The 16,656-nt window shown below is 36.6% G+C and overlaps 1 protein-coding gene across 1 annotated transcript in view; it reads left to right on the forward strand.

Annotated features, from left to right (window-relative positions):
* Positions 1–16,656, forward strand: part of LOC107532769 (fibronectin type III domain containing protein 3C1-like) — a 115,110-nt gene that overhangs the window by 41,353 nt on the left and 57,101 nt on the right. The window contains exons 2-7 of the mRNA XM_087829362.1: positions 6,394–6,510; positions 7,175–7,297; positions 7,628–7,703; positions 9,902–9,978; positions 11,641–11,893; positions 14,471–15,484. Coding sequence (XP_087685488.1) covers positions 6,430–6,510; positions 7,175–7,297; positions 7,628–7,703; positions 9,902–9,978; positions 11,641–11,893; positions 14,471–15,484 — 1,624 coding nt within the window. The 5' untranslated portion in view covers positions 6,394–6,429. The remainder of the gene's footprint in view (positions 1–6,393; positions 6,511–7,174; positions 7,298–7,627; positions 7,704–9,901; positions 9,979–11,640; positions 11,894–14,470; positions 15,485–16,656) is intronic.

A 16,656-nucleotide genomic window follows, 5' to 3' on the forward strand; every position in this document is an offset into this window, starting at 1 on the left:
TTCTCATATTCAACTATTATCCTATTCCTATTCTCTCCTTTAATTATTTGCTGGCCCTTTCAGAATCTTTTCTCTGCTTCTGTTATCTCCCAGTAGCTCCTCTATTTTTCAAATTTTAGTTCATTCTTATTTTCTAAATTTCCACCACTATTAACAACAATATACATCTCTCTCTCTAAGCATTACTTTTCTTTCTCTCTTGCTCTTTTTTAAGCATTTTGTGTGTGTGTGTGTGTGTGTGTGTGTGTGTGTTCTCCCTTTACTCTCCCAGTTCTATTTTCACATGGGTTGTTTTCATTGTGACTGTCAAGATATTTTGTAAGATACCACTTATTTCCTGGAAGTTTAGTTGTGTATTGCCCTGCCTTGCCAGCACCCATACAACAGCTTACACGATGAGGTTGGGGCTAAGACATAGATAGCCATCCTGAAAGGAGGGTCCTCCCAAGAAATGATCAACAACAATCTAGACCCAACCACAACAGGAGAACATAAAAAAAACACAAAAGAGGCACCCACAGAAGGGACACGCCTAGAGCAAAGAGCTCAGAGGTATAAGGAAAAAACACCTCTGGGCTCCACTGGACCCACAACACAAAATCCCATCTCACAAGACTGGGAGATAGCAAATATATCAATATATTGATACAAACACTAAGACCTACCAAAATGGGGAGACAAAGAAACAACCCCCAAATTAAAAGAAAAATCACCAGAAAAAGACTTTGATGAGATGGAGTTAAGCAAGTTATCAGAAACAGAGTTCAGAGTATTGATGATGAAGATGTTCAAGGAACTTAAGAAGACACTAGATGATAAGATTGAGGACCTTAGTGAAAACATGAAAAAAGAGATACATACTGTAAACAAAACTCAGAAAGAGATTAAGAAGCCTGTATCTGATATCAAGAATGCACTGGAAGGAATTAAAAGCAGGCTCAATGAAGCAGAGGATAGAATAAGTGACTTAGAAGACAAGGTACAAAAAATCACTCAGCGCAGCAAAAAGAAAAAACACTTAAAAAGCATGAGGACAGTAGAAGGGAGCTTTGGGACAACATGAAGCAAAACAACATTCACATTATAGGAGTACCAGAAGGGGAGGAAAGAGAGCAAGGGATAGAGAACTTGGTGGAGGAAATAAGGATAGAAAACTTCCCTAGGCTGGCAAAGGAGAAGCCACACAAGTTCAGTAAGCACAGAGGGTTCCAAACAAGAGGGACCCAAAGAGACCCACTCCAAGGCACATCATAATTAAAATGGCAAATTCCAAGGACAAAGAGAAAATATTAAGGGCTGCAAGAGAGAGACAAGCAGTGACCTACAAGGGAACCCCCATAAGGCTGAAAGCTGATTTCTCAACAGAAATCCTTCAGGCCAGAAGGGAGTGGCATGAATTTTTCCAAGTAATGAAAAGCAAGAGCATGCAACCAAGATTCGTTATCCAGAAAGGATTTCATTTAAAATTGAAGGTGAAATAAAGAGCTTCCTAGACAAAAAAAGGCTAAAGGAGTTCAGTACCATGAAACCAGCATTGAAAGAAATGCTAAAAGGACAGCTTTAAGAAAAAGAAGGAATAGTGAGAGAAAGGTATACATCAGCATAAAGGGGGAAAATGGCATTAAATGTAAATGGAATGGATGGTCCAATCAAAAGACAGGGTAGCTGAATGAATAAGAAAATAGAACCCAAATATATGCTGTCTACAAGAGACCCACCTGAAAGCAAAAGACGCACACAGGCTAAAAGTAAAGGGATGGAGTAAAATATTCCATGCAAATGGAAAGGAAAAGAAAGCTGGAGTAGCATTTCTTATTTCTGACAAAATAGACTTCAAAATAAAGACCATAACAAGAGACAAAGATGATCACTACATAATACTACAGGGATCAATCCAACAGGAGGAAATAACCCTTATGAACATTTATGCACCCAATACAGGAGCTCCTAAATATATAAAAAATCTCTTGGGGGACTTTAAAGGGGAGATTGACAGCAACATAATCATAGTGGGGACTTTAACACCCCACTGTCAGCACTGGAAAAATCATCAAGGCAAAAAATCAATAGGGAAACACAGACCTTAAATGACTCACTAGACCAAATGGATTTAATTGACACTTACAGAACATTACACCCCAAAGCAGAATACACATTCTTCTGAAGTGCACATGGAACATTCTCAAAAGTAGACCACATGTTAGGGCACAAGGCAAGTCTCTACAAATACAAGAACGTTGAATTGTATCAAGCATCTTTTCAGATCACAATGCCATGGAACTAGAAATCAACCAGTATAAAAAAATAAAAATATTCAAACACATGGAAGCTAAATAGCATGTTATTAAACAATGAATGGGTTACCAATGAAATCAAGGAAGAAATCAAACACTTCATGGAAAGTAATGAAAATGAACAGACAACAACCCAAAATCTATGGGACACAGCGAAAGCAGTCCTGAGAGGAAAATTCATAGCATTACAGGCCTATCTCAAGAAACAAGAAAAAGATCTAATGAACCATCTAACACAACAACTAAAAGAACTAGAAGAAGAACAGCAAGAAAAACCCTGAGGAAGTAGAAGGAAGGAAATAATAAAGATCAGAGCAGAAATTAATGACATAGGGACTAAAAAAAAATACAAAAAAATCAATGAAACCAAGAGCTGGTTTTTTGAAAAGGTAAATAAGATTGATGCACCTTTAGCCATACTCACTTAGAAACAAAGAGAGAGGACCCAAATAAATGAAATCAGAAATGAAAGAGGCGATATAACAAATGACCCAACAGAAATACAAAGGATTGCAAGAAAATACTATGAGCAACTGTATGCCAACAAATTTGACAACATGGGGGAAATGGACAAATTCCTAGAAGCATACAACCTTCCAAAGCTGAATCAAGCCTGGCTGGGTGTGGCTCAGCAGTTGAGCATCGACCTAGGATTCAGGAAATCGGGGTTTGATTCCCGGTCAGGGCACATGCCAGGGGTTGCCGGCTGCAGCCGATCAATGACTCTCTCATCATTGATGTTTCTATCTCTCTCTCTCCCCCTCCTTTCCTCTCTCTGAAATCAATAAAGATATGTTTAAAACAAATAAGTAAAATAAAAAACAAAGCTGAATAAAGAAGAGGCAGAAAACCTGAATAGGCCGATAACAACTAATGAAATTGAAGCAGTAATCAAAAAACTCCCAGCAAACAAGAGTCCTGGACCAGATGGATTTACAGGTGAATTTTACCAAACATTCAAAGAAGAATTAACACCTATTCTATTCAAACTATTCCAGAAAATTCAAGAGGAGGAAAAACTTCCAAGCTCTTTTTATGAGGCCAGCATCATCCTAATCCCAAAACCAGATAAAGATACTACAAAGAAAGAAAATTACAGGCCAATATCCCTGATGAACATAGATGCTAAAATCCTCACTAAAATACTAGCAAATCAGATCCAGCAATACATTAAAAAGATCATACATCATGACCAAGTGGGATTTATTCTGGGGATGCAAGCCTGGTACAACATCCGCAAATCAATAAATGTGATACATCACATAAACAAAATGAAGGGCAAAAATCATATGATCATATCAATAGACGCAGAAAAAGCATTTGACAAAATCCAGCACCCATTTCTGATCAAAACTCTCAGCAAAGTGGGAATAGAGAGATCATACCTCAACATAATAAAGGCCATATACGACAGACCTACAGCCAACATCATACTCAATGGGCAAAAACTAAAACCATTTCCATTAAAAACTGGAACAAGACAGGGATGTCCAGTTTCACCACTCTTATTCAACATAATACTGGAAGTCCTTGCCATAGCCATCAGACAGGAAGAAAACATAAAAGGTATCCAAGCTGGAAAGGAGGAAGTAAAACTGTCATTATTTGCAGATCACATGATACTGTACATAGAAAACCCTAAAGATTCTGTCAAAGCACTACTTGATTTGATAAACGAATTTGGCAAGGTTGCTGGATACAAAATCAACATCCGGAAATCAATGGCATTCATATACACCAACAATGAACTTTCAGAGAGAGAAACTAAAAAAGCAATACCATTTACCATTGCAACTAAAAAAATAAGATACCTAGGAATAAACTTAACCAAGGATGTAAAAGACCTGTACTCGGAAAACTATGTGACACTGAAATAACAAATAGAGGAAGATTTAAACAAGTGGAAGAATATACCATGCTACTGGATTAGAAGAATTAATATCATTAAAATGTCCATACTACCCAAAGCAATTTATAAATTTAATGTAATTCCTATTAAAATACCAACAGCATATTTCACAGACCTAGAACAAACATTTCTAAAATTTATATGGAACCAAAAAAGATCCCGAATAGCTGCAGCCATCTTGAGAAGAAAAAACAGAGTGGGAGGGATCACATTACCAGATATCAAACTATACTACAAAGCCATTGTAATTCAAGCAGCCTGGTATTGGTACAACAACAGGCATATAGATCAATGGAACAAAACTGAGATCCCAGAAATAGACCCAAGTCATTATGGTCTGTTAATAATTGACAAAGGAGGCTAGAGCATCCAATGGAGTATAGACAGTCTCTTCAATAAGTTGTGCTGGGAAAATTGGACAGATACATGCAAACAAAAAATGAAACTCGACCACCAACTTTCACCATACACAAAAATAAACTCAAAATGGTTAAAAGACTTAAATGAAAGTCACGAAACCATAAAAATCCAGGAAGAAAACATAGGCAGTAAAGTCACAGACATCCCACGTAGTGGAATTTTCACTGATACATCTCCTAGGGCAAGAGAAACAAAAGAAAAAAAGAGACTACATCAAACTAAAAAGCTTCTGCACAGCAAAAGAAAACAACCTCAAAATACAAAGGAACCCCCCGGTCTGGGAAAACATATTTGCCAAGGATGAATCTGATAAGGGGCTAATTTCCAAAGTGTACAAAGAACTCATACTACTCAGTAAAAGGAAAACAAACAACCCAATTAAGAAATGGGCAAAGGACCTGAATAGACACTTCTCCAAAAAGGACATACAGATGGCCAAGAGGCACATGAGAAAATGCTCAACATCACTAATCACCAGAGAGATGCAAATTAAAACCATAATGATATATCACTTCACACCTGTCAGAATGGCTACCATCAATAAGTCAACAAACAACATGTGCTGGCGAGGGTGTGGAGAAAGGGGAACCCTGGTACCCTGCTCATAGGAATGCAGACTGGTGCAACCACTATGGAAAACAGTATGGAGGTTCCTCAAAAAGTTAAAAATGGAACTGCCTTTTGACCCAGTGATCCCACTCCTAGGAATTTATCCTAAGAATCTTGAGACACTAATCAGAAAGAATATATGCATCCCTATGTTCATAGCAGTGCAGTTTACAATAGCCAAGATCTGGAAACAGCCCCAAGTGCCCATCAGTAGATGAGTGGATAAAAATGCTGTGGGTCATTTACACCATGGAATACTATGCAGCTGTAAAGAAGGATCTCATACCCTTTGGGACAGTATGGATGGACCTGGAGAATATTATGCTAAGTGAAATAAGCCAGGCAGAGAAAGACAAACATCACATGATCTTGCTTATATGTGGCATCTAAAGAACTTAATAAACTGATGAACAGAATAGGTTCAGTGACATGGAAGCATAGATCATACTTATGAATGTCAGAGGGATGGAGGAGGGCGAGTGGGTGGAGGAGGAGAGATTAACCAAAGAATTTATATGCATATATGCACAACCCAGGACACAGACAATGGTGGGGAGAGCAACTGGGGAGGGAGATGGGACAGGGTGGAATGGGGCATTGGGAAGAAAAAGGGACATCTGTAATATTTTAAACAAAAGTAATAAACATTAAAAGAAAAGAAAAGAAAAATAAAATAAAATTGGATCCTTCAAAGATTAAAAAAAAAAAAAAAAAGATATTTAGTTTTAGTATCTGAAAGAGTTACAGTGATTATCTATGTTCTTATAATTTTCAAAAGGATCTAGTTAATTCTTACAGCCTTCTAAGCAAGGTAACATCATTAATTGAAAATTAATTGAACTTGACCTTAGTGAATCAAATGACCATTGGCTTGCTTAACTAAACCATTCTTCACACTGTGAAATGGAACTATTTTTTTTGTCTTCATGAGTGAAGAGTGAACAAGTCGAAACCCTTGACTCCAAATTTTATTTACTTTCATTCATGAAAATGAATGTTTATTTTAAAATGTTGCCTGTAAAAAATTTCAGTTAAGTGAACATTTCTGGAGAAAAAAATTATTTAAGATGGCTTTTCTCTGGAGCATTATTTCAGGTTTTGTAATTTAAAATCACTACTTTGACTTCATTTGCTTAATCTAAAATTTCACTTTCTTCTTAGAAACATCACTTGTTGTGAAAGCCAATATTTTTAGATATGACTGAACATGGGCTTGCACTTACTCTTACTGAAATACCTTCTACAGCTCCAGTTATCAACGGGAATCCCATGTATCAGGTAAGAGTAGTTTTGCTTTTTTCATTGAAAACTAGTCAATTTTTTTTCCTTAAATTCAGTATTAGCTTTTATTTAGAAAAAGTGTGTCACTTTTTATGATTGGCCACTTAGTTTGAACGTTTTTAGTTTTTTCACCGACATTGATTTGTCTTCCTTGTAGGCCATTTAAAATTGTTTTAGATATATTTAAAACTCTATCTTAGGCCACGTATAACCTTTTGTGTTGATTTAGCTGCTTTTTCAGCCTCCCTTAATTGGCTCAAAAGTCCTGGTATTGTGTCTTAAAGTTTATCCTACCCACAATTTCTTCTGATGAATGGTTTAAAAATATAACTCTAATGCATACCACAGTTTATTCATATTCATTCATAGCTGTGAGTTCAACTGTCTAATATTTAAAGTATTGTTTTGAGCATGACTTCTACCTATAGGACTGGTCTCCAGAAAGAGAGGGTGTAGTTTAAATTTAGCATTTGATCATTTAAAATAATCTATTCAAGAAGTCTTATCTACATATGTATGTGAAAAGGTCACTTTTCTTTGGAGTTTAAAAACAAGCAAATATTGTACTTCTAGCTTATAATTTTGTTTAACATCATGTCAAAAGGCACTGAGATTTTTTTTTATGACCCCATTGAAAATTACTTTTTTTTTTTTTTACAAGCTGGAAAGTTATCATTTGAACACCACTAATGGAACACAGTATACAACTAATTATTCACAAATAATGACTCATCCCAAGAGATATACCACATGGAATTATTGTCCTCAATACTTGATACAACAAGTAAGTATGAATTTTACCTTCAGATAGGTTTTGTTTTCTTTTGTTTTCTTCTTTTGCAGGGTTTATTTTGGGGAAGGGAGTTGATCTTTCTATCTCAATGTACCTATTTTCTATGACCTTATTATATTAAGTTTTACATTGGTGGGGAGGACCTATTCTTACTTAGGGGTACTGAATTTCTCCTACATGCCCATTGATCCAATTGTATTCTTCTCCTTGAGCATCTAAAGTCCCCAATAATTGGTGAATCTGAATATTTTTAAAAGAAAAATGATTGTTTTATAGATGAATTAACAGAAAGTGTGTCATCAAAGAATGGTTTATTTCTAGATTGTGTTCATGCAAGTTAACCCTGGAGAGATCCTCACCATCAAGTCTGATGATGGGAACATTCAGAATATTCAAGGTCAGTAAAAGTATAATTAAATATGTGCTGTTTGATATCAAATAGAGTGAGTTTAAATATTATAGTGAAATGACTTTATTAGTAATTTATCCCAGTAATATCCTTTTATGTTTGAGCCACATTGAATGTTCTTAAAGTTACATTATTCCTCATAAAAGCATAGTATCAAAGAACCACCAGGGCTCACCTTGCTAGTCTTACTAGAGACCTTCCTGTAAGGTACTTTTAAAAATTGAAGATTAACTCAAGAATTCCATTTGAAAAAGTCCAGATTTTGGAGATATTGACAGCCACTGATAGTTTGAGACCATTCTCCTATAGGAGATGACTGTTGAAGCTTGAATGATGGCTCATTCATTCACACATTCAACAAGTATTTCTTTAGTGCCTAGCACTATACTAGACACTTAAGATAGAACAATGTACAGGAGGGGGGAAATTATTTATATGTAAATAATTGCCTCTTCATATGTATATATCCATGTATATATGTATTTATAGCAAATATATAGCATATAGAATTGCTTCAGTGGTAATATAAAATTAATAAATATTTACTTCATACAAGATTTACTATTAATTCTTTCAAAGTGAGGCAATTATTTCTATTTTATGCCAGTTATTTTGTGTCCTAAAGTCATTTTAAGCTATCTATGTCAAAATTTCTTAAAACATTATCATTTGCCCATATACATATGCATTTATTTCTGGACTCAATTATGTTCCAGTGGTCTGTGTGTTGGTTTTTCTGCCAATACCATGCTGTTTTGATTATTGTTGCTTTGTAATATAATTTGAAGTCAGAGAGTGTGATACCTTTGGCTTCATTCTTTTTTCTCAGGATTGCTTTGGCTATTCGGGGTCTGTTGTGGTAGTAAAGGGTAAAGGGGTCAACTATATGGTTGGGTGGTGGGCACACAATGCAATATATACAGATGATGTATCATAGAATCGTACACTCGGAACCTATATAATCTTATTAACCAGTGTTACCCCAATAAATTTAATTTAAAAACATTATTGCCCAGTGGTGTGGCTCTGTTGGTTGAGCATTATCCCATGCACCAGAAGGTTGCTGGTTCAATTCCTGGTCAGGGCACATGCCCGGGTTTCAGGCTTGATCCCCAGTAGGGGCATGCAGGAGGCAGCTGACTGATGTTTCTCTCTCACCAGTGTTCCTATCTCTCTCTCTCTCCCCCTTCCTCTCTCTTGATTTCAGGGAGAGGAAGGGAGAATGAGAGAGAGAGAGAGAGAGAGAGAAACATCAATGATGAGAGAGTCATTGATCGGCTGCCTCCTGCATGCCCCCAGCAGGGGATCGAGCCCACAAACCAGGCATGTGCCCTGACTGGGAATAGAATTGTGATCTCCTGGATCATAGGTCAATGCTGAACCACTCAGCCACACCAGTCAGGCACAAACATATTTTTTTTAAATTATCATTTAGCAATGGATTCCATATGGCTACAATATAAAGTTTATCAAGCACTCACACTTATTATTTTCCCCATTAATAAAAGTAAATTACCATTCCAGGACTTGAAAGCCACATGTATTTTTAGAATTAAGATTAATTATAATAATTTCAGATAAACAAAAGAATGATGACACATATGTCTCCATTCTGTGTTGTATTTTTAGTTCCTATGAAATTGTAGGTTTAAGGTATAAGAATACCTAGTATAAATGTAGGGTATCACATGAGTGGCGTTGGGTCCTTCTCCATAATATTCTGTTTCCTAAAAACTATCTCATTTTACTATGTATTATTGGTGAAAAGCCTTAAACTGAACATTGATTTAAGTTTTATTATGTAACATCACTATAAGAAATATATTTTATGGTACAGAATAAAACTTCTATTCAATGTATAAATATTTTAGGTGAGAAAGAACAGGTAAGTAAAGTACAATTATACTGGAAGGCTGATAGTTAATTTTTATTAGAGGTAAAATTTGCCAACATTTTTATAATATAAAATTTTACCCCATTCCCATTATGTGCTTTAGTTATTTTTCATCATTTTTGATGCATTTTCACTGATTCATCTGCATAATTACCTACTCTCTTTTGCAAGTAAACAACATACACTTTCAAAATGGCTGGTTGTTGTTAAAGCTTGGAGCTGGTTTTCACTGTGCAAAATTAAATAGACTTTGCTTAAAGTTATTAAATAATTAATAACAATTTTCTTTTAGGACCAGCTGATGTACCTCTGATGTCAACAAGTGGTATTTTGCCACCAATATATCTTCCTCCTGGTTACACATCTCAGGTATACTAGTGTGGTTTTACTTGGTGTTTAGCTCTAAATCATCATTTAACAGTTTTCATTATGTCACTATAATAAAATAACTTCTAGATTACTATTTATTTATTCACTTCATTATTATCTTCATTGCTAAAAAGCAATTGCAGTGGTGTTTAACCAAACCTCCCTTAGATTGCCTTATAAATAGTGCCTTATTCATCTAATGAATTTGTATCTCATTAACATTAAACCTCCATTGTTTTTGTTTTTGAGAACTTTAACTAATCTTAAATATCTATTATAATTGCTATCTATAGTAATGGCTTCTGAAAATGTGTGGCCTTTAATCCCTAAAATTACTTTCAGGTCAGTGGTATTTCATTCTCACTTGCCAGACTATAAACAACATTTTTTTAAAACTCCTCAAATATTTATCAAGCAATGAAAATGGGCAGGAAAAAATGGCTCCTACAGAGATTAATAAGATATTCTATGGCCTCAAAAGTTTCATACTAGAGAATATTTCTTTTTTACTACACCACTGTGAAGATTGGAGTGGTGAACACACAATACAGTGTACTGATGATGTGTTGTGGAATTGCACATCTGAAACCTGTATAATTTTGTTAACCAATGTCACCCCAATAAATTCAATGAAAAAGAAAAAAAGAACACACTAATAAGTAAACATAATATGCTGTGCTTCTAAATGGAATTATCTATTTGGGCAATAGCTAACAAAAATACAAATCCATATACCCTTTCACCCAGCAATTCCACTTTGAGGAATTTACCATAAAGATGTATTTTCACAAATCTGAAATAATTAATGTACAGGTTTATTCATTACAATATTGTTTCTAATCACAAAAGGCTAGAACAATCTATATGCTTGTCAATGGGTGGGGGCCTTGAAGCACTATATAATGGAGCACTCTGCAGCTGTGTAAAAAATAGGAAAGCTCTATGTACTAATATAGAAAACTCAAGATGTATTGCTAAGTGTGAAAAGCAAGGTACTGAATAGTGCAAATAATTCTACCTTTATTAATAAAAAGGATGAAAAATAAGAATCTGCATTATTATGTGCTTGTATAGGCACAAAGAAATTCTGGAAGGACTCATAAGAAACTAAGAACATTAGTTATCCACTTGGGTGAGCAATGAACAGATAAGGGTTAAGAGATAAACTTTTCATGTCTACTTTTTTTAAAAATATATATCTTTATTAATTTCAGAGAGAGGAAGGGAGAGAGAGAGACAGAAACATCAATGATGAGACAGTCATTGATCGGCTGCCTCCTGCACACCCCCAACTGGGGATCGAGCCCACAACCCGGGCACGTGCCCTGACCGGGAATAGAAAGAACCTCAATCTCCTGGTTCCTAGGTCGGTGCTCAACCACTGAGCCACACCCAGGCTGGCTCATGTATACTTTTTTATACTTTATGGTTTTCAACCATGTCAATATATTATCTATTGTCAAAAATTACCTTTTTGAAAGCTGCACATGTGGGAAAAGGAATTATCTTGCCTTCTGCTTGACATAGTTTCACTTGATTATTGATTTTTAATCCTTTAGGTTTTCTAATTTCAGAAAACAAGCTGTAAATCTAAAACTTAGTAGGAAAAATGCTAGTTTTATGGATTCTAATATGTTTATATGATTCTGTATTTCATTTTAGGTGGTGGAAGAAAATGGGATTCACAAAATTGTCATTGTACCTCAGGCAATTGACTATAACATTGCCATACCTGCTCCTATACCACAAATATCACACTTCATCACACCAGCCATTACTATGTATCCACAAGCCCCTCAGTTGATATATCTCTCAGCTCAAGGAGAATTTCCACCACCTTACATCCAAGAGCCTGTGCCACAGCAGCTGCCACCACCACCACCACCACCACCATTTATATACCACGAGCAGAATGGTATATACTTTTCTTAACCAAAAAAATATTTTCAGTTTGTTAAAATTAACAGCTTTGGGCAATTATTAAAATGATAAAAGCAGAGATATTAACATTTCCCTGAATGATTGCATTTTATGCACGTATATTAGGATTGATGAAAATAAGCACTGGATTGTGTCTTAGGCAAAATGCCCTTAAACAGAATTTTGTATAAATTTTTTGTACTTTGATATAGCAAGTGATTTTTGATATTTATTTTCCTAACTGAGTCTATAAAATCATATTGGAAAATCTAAAAAGAATGTGTTGGGGTTTTTTTGGTTTTAGCATGTTTTGGTTTATTTAATTTCATTTTTATTTTTCTAATGTTTTTTTATTTTTCAATTACAGTTGACATTCAATATTATGTTAGTTTCAGGAGTACAGCATAGTGGTTTTGCATTTATTTAACTGATGAAGTGATCCCCCAATAAGTCTTGAACCCACCTCACACCATATATAGTTATTACAATATTATTGACTAAATTGTGGTATCTTATACCACTTTAACTATTTTGCAACTGCCAATTTTTACTTCTTAATCCCGTCACCATTTTCACTCAGTCTCTCCATCCCTCCCATCTGGCAACTATCAGTTTGTTTTCTATAAGTCTGTTTCTGGGTTTGTTTGTTTATTTGTTTTGCTCTTTAGAGTCCACAAATAATGAAATCATATGGTATTTGTCTTTCACTTAGAATGGTACCCTCCAGGTCCATACATGTTGTTGCAATCTATTCTTCCCCTAAGTTTATTGCACATCCTTATAACCAGTGTTTTGAACTCTGAATCCGTAGATTGCTTATCTGCATTTTGTTTAGTTCTTTTTCTGGAGTACTATCCTCTTCTTTCACTGGGGACATGTTTCTTTCTTCGTCACTTTGGCTGCCTCCCTGTGTTTGTTTCTATGTGTTAGATCGATCTACTACATCTCCCAGTCTGCAGAGTGGTCTTACATAGTAGGTATCCCACAGGGCCCAGTGGCGTAGTCTCCCTAATCTCCTGAGCCAGGTGCTCTAGGGGTGTCCCTTGTGTGGGTTGTGTGTGCTCTCCTATTGTTGTTGAGCCTTGATTGCTGTTGGCACATTAGTGGGTGGTTTTTTCCCTTAGGCTGACTGGCTGTGAGGACTGGCTGTGACTACAGTGACTACAGTACAGCTGACCCAGTGGAGCACGTGTGTCATTTGTGGTGCCAACTGGGTGGTATTGTGGTATGGTTTGAAGCCTACGAATAGGTGTGTTGGTTCTGGGGCCTCTTTGGTGGGGATCTGGTGAAGGCCAGGTCAGCTGCTGCTTATGCCTTGCCCAGGGCCACCTGGTAGGAGCTATGAAGTGATTTGCAATTGGTAGCTGTTTGTGCTGAGCTTGGAGGCACCTGAGAGTGATTATGCTGCAAACTGAAGCTGACTGCCACTAGTGCTGGGCTTGGAACTACTTAGCAAGAGGTACAGGGCACACTGAGACCAGCCGCTGCTTGTCTCAGGGGTTTGTGGGCCTTTGAGGTATTTTAGGAAAGTCTGAAGTCTGGGCACAGGTTGGCTGCTAGTGTGAATTAGCCTCTGTAAGAGGTTTAGGCCAGAATGTGAATTGGGTGGGGTAGCATTTCAGAAACTCACCGGGGGGGGTGTGACTGGTGTTATCCATGTTGATGGAGACTGATTTTTTGCCTGCCTGCACCTGCAGGCTGCGGGAGGCGGGAAAGGGCTCAACAAAGGAACAATGTTACCTACCAGTCCTGGAGAGAGCTGCCCTGAGCTCTCTCCCTGAAGTCAGACAATTCAGTTCCTACCTGTATGTCCCTGGTGCTTTTTGAGCTCCTGTCCCTTCTCTGGACCTTAGGGGTAGTGTTTGTGAGCAAATAAGCCTCTCCTTGGTCCCTTTAAGAGGATGCCTGGATCTACAGCAGCCCTCCATCTCACCCAGACAGAATCTCTGTTGATTTTCACAGCCAGCTGTTGTGGGGACTCCTCCTCCCAGCACTGGTGCTCTGGGCTGGGAATCCTGGTGTAGGACTGGGACCATTTGCTTCCTCAGTAGGGACCTCCACAGCCAAGATATCCCTCCTGATTCTAAACTGCTACACGTGGCTGTGGGACCAGCCCATTTCACATCTCCACCCCTTCTTCCAGTCTCAACGTGGCTTCTTTAGTTGTGATTTTGATGTGGTCATGGGAGAGGTGAGGACAGCATTTACCTACTCTGCCATCTTGACCGGAAATCATAAAAGAATGTTTTGATTATTAATGCCATACAGTGAGAATATAAAAAAAACTGAAGAGTCAACATTACAATCATTTTAGGACTTTAAAATCTGGAAGTATAGTTACACCCTAGGAAAACACTATCTGTATTTGCTCATATTTTTCTTTCTGTACATATGAAAATACATTATAAAGATATACACACACATATCTAGTATCTGTATTAAAGCAAAGTAGGAAAAATTTTTTAAGTAAAGCATGGCTTTTTAGTGTTTTGATGGTTTGAAAAAGATTTAAAAGACCTTCATATATATAAATTACTATAATTATTAAACAGTATTTCATTGTCTCTTTTAGAAACCTATTCCCATGGAAGAACAAATTATAACCAACTTGATGAAAGGGCTGCAAAAATGGGAGAACATATGAAGAAAAATATGAGAGAACTCCAATTTGGTGAACATAGGAATAATAGCTATATGCTTAACAACACCTCTTTGCTTGTGAGCAAAACTAATGATTTTTCCAGAATTCCTATTACTCCAAGCACTTACACTGTGGACTATGCTCCAAGCACCTACACTGTTGACAATACTTCAAGCATTTACACTGTGAGCAATGCTCCCAGCATCTACACTATTGACAATACTTTGACTACCTACACTGTGGACAATGCTCCACTCACTTACATTGTTGACAGTACTTCAAGCATCTACACTGTGGACAATACTTTGAGTACTTACACTGTGGAAAATGATCCATGCACCTACACTGTGAACAGTGCTCTGAGAAGCTACACTGTTGACAATACTTTGAGCACTTACACTGTGGACAGTGTTCAGAATACCTACACCATAAACAATACTCCAAGTACCTATACTGTGAATAATAATCTGAACATTCACGCTGCTGACCATATTCACAATACTTACACTGTTGATAACCCTCTAAGCACTTATATCACTGACAATACTCCCAGCAATTCTACTGACCATGCTCCTAGTATTTCCACTACAGGTGCTGCTCTGCATCTTTCTACTAATGATAGCATCTCCATCCCTTCCAGCATGAATTATGCCCACAAGACTTCCACCTTTGACAATACACCCAGATCATCACCTATTATCAGTACTCCAAGCTCTTCCATTTCAGACAGTGTTCCCAACACTCCCATCTTTGAAAATGTTCTCAGTATATCTGCAATTGATGGTGCTCTCAGTACTTCCAATGCAGCCAGCACATCCAACACTGCCAATGCTCATGTTGACATTAGTCATGGAAAAAAACAGAGTGCTATGAGAAGCAAAGATATCAAGCAGAAACCAGGTGGAAAACAAAGCAAGAGCCCATCATCAAAGGCAGCAGAAAGAGGTAAGGTAAAGAGTTTGGTTTTGTTACCAATTAATGTTTGGGAATCTTAGGACATTTTAAATATTTAGGTGCCATTTTCTACTTCCATTTTCTCTTCTTTGTGCCCCTACCTCTAACTTCTTAATGAGGCCACAATTAGGATGACTTTTTAAATCATTAAGAAATGTTCATCTTCATGGAAAATGTGTGAGGGACCTTATGTGCACACCACATAACTGTTCCTAGTTGTCAGTGAAACATTCAAATTACTCTACAGTCCTAACAAGTTCACATGATTTTACTTAAATTGGGGACTTCTCATTTTTGTTTGAGTTTGTTTACTAGTATACACTTTAAATCACTTTTTATTTTTCAATTACAGTTGACATACTATTATGATAGTTTCAGGAGTAAAACCCAGTGATTAGACATTATATAACTCACTAAGTGATCATCCCAATAAATCTCATACCTATCTCACACCATACATAGTTATTAGAATATTATTGACTATATTCTGTATACTGTACTTTATATCCCCATGACAATTCTGTAACAACCACTTTGTATGTCTTAATCTCTACATTTTTCACCCATCCCCCACCCCCTCCCATCTGGCAACCATCAAAATGTTCTCTGTATCTATGAGTCTGTTTCTGTTCTGCTTGTTTATTTTATTTTGTTTTTTAAGTTTAATTATTGATAGATATGTATTTGTTGCCCTTTTGTTGTTCATATTTTTTATCTCTTTGTTGTTCTTCTTCTTAAAGAAGACCGTTTAACATTTCATATAGTACTGGTTTGGTGGTGATGAACTCCTTTAGATTTTTTTTTGGGGGGGGGGTCTGGGAAGCTCTTTATATGTCCTTCAATTCTAAACGGTAGCTTTGCTGGGTAGAGTAATCTTGGTTGTAGGTCCTCACTTTTCATCACTTTGAATATTTCTTGCCACTCGCTTCTGACCTGCAAAGTTTCTGTTGAGAAATCAGCTGACAGTCTTATTGAGCTACTTTGTAGGTTATGAACTGCTTTTCCATTGCTGCTTTTAAGATTCTCTTTTTATCTTTAATCTTTTGCATTTTAATTATGATGTGTCTTAGTGTGGGCTTCTTTGAGTTCATCTTGTTTGGGACTCTGCACTGCCCGGACCTGTAAGTCTATTTCCTTCAACAGGTTAGGAAAGTTTTCTGTCA

This window comes from Miniopterus natalensis, chromosome X, assembly GCF_054644295.1.
Source record: "Miniopterus natalensis isolate mMinNat1 chromosome X, mMinNat1.hap1, whole genome shotgun sequence".
In the NCBI taxonomy this organism is placed as follows: Eukaryota; Metazoa; Chordata; class Mammalia; order Chiroptera; family Miniopteridae; genus Miniopterus; species Miniopterus natalensis.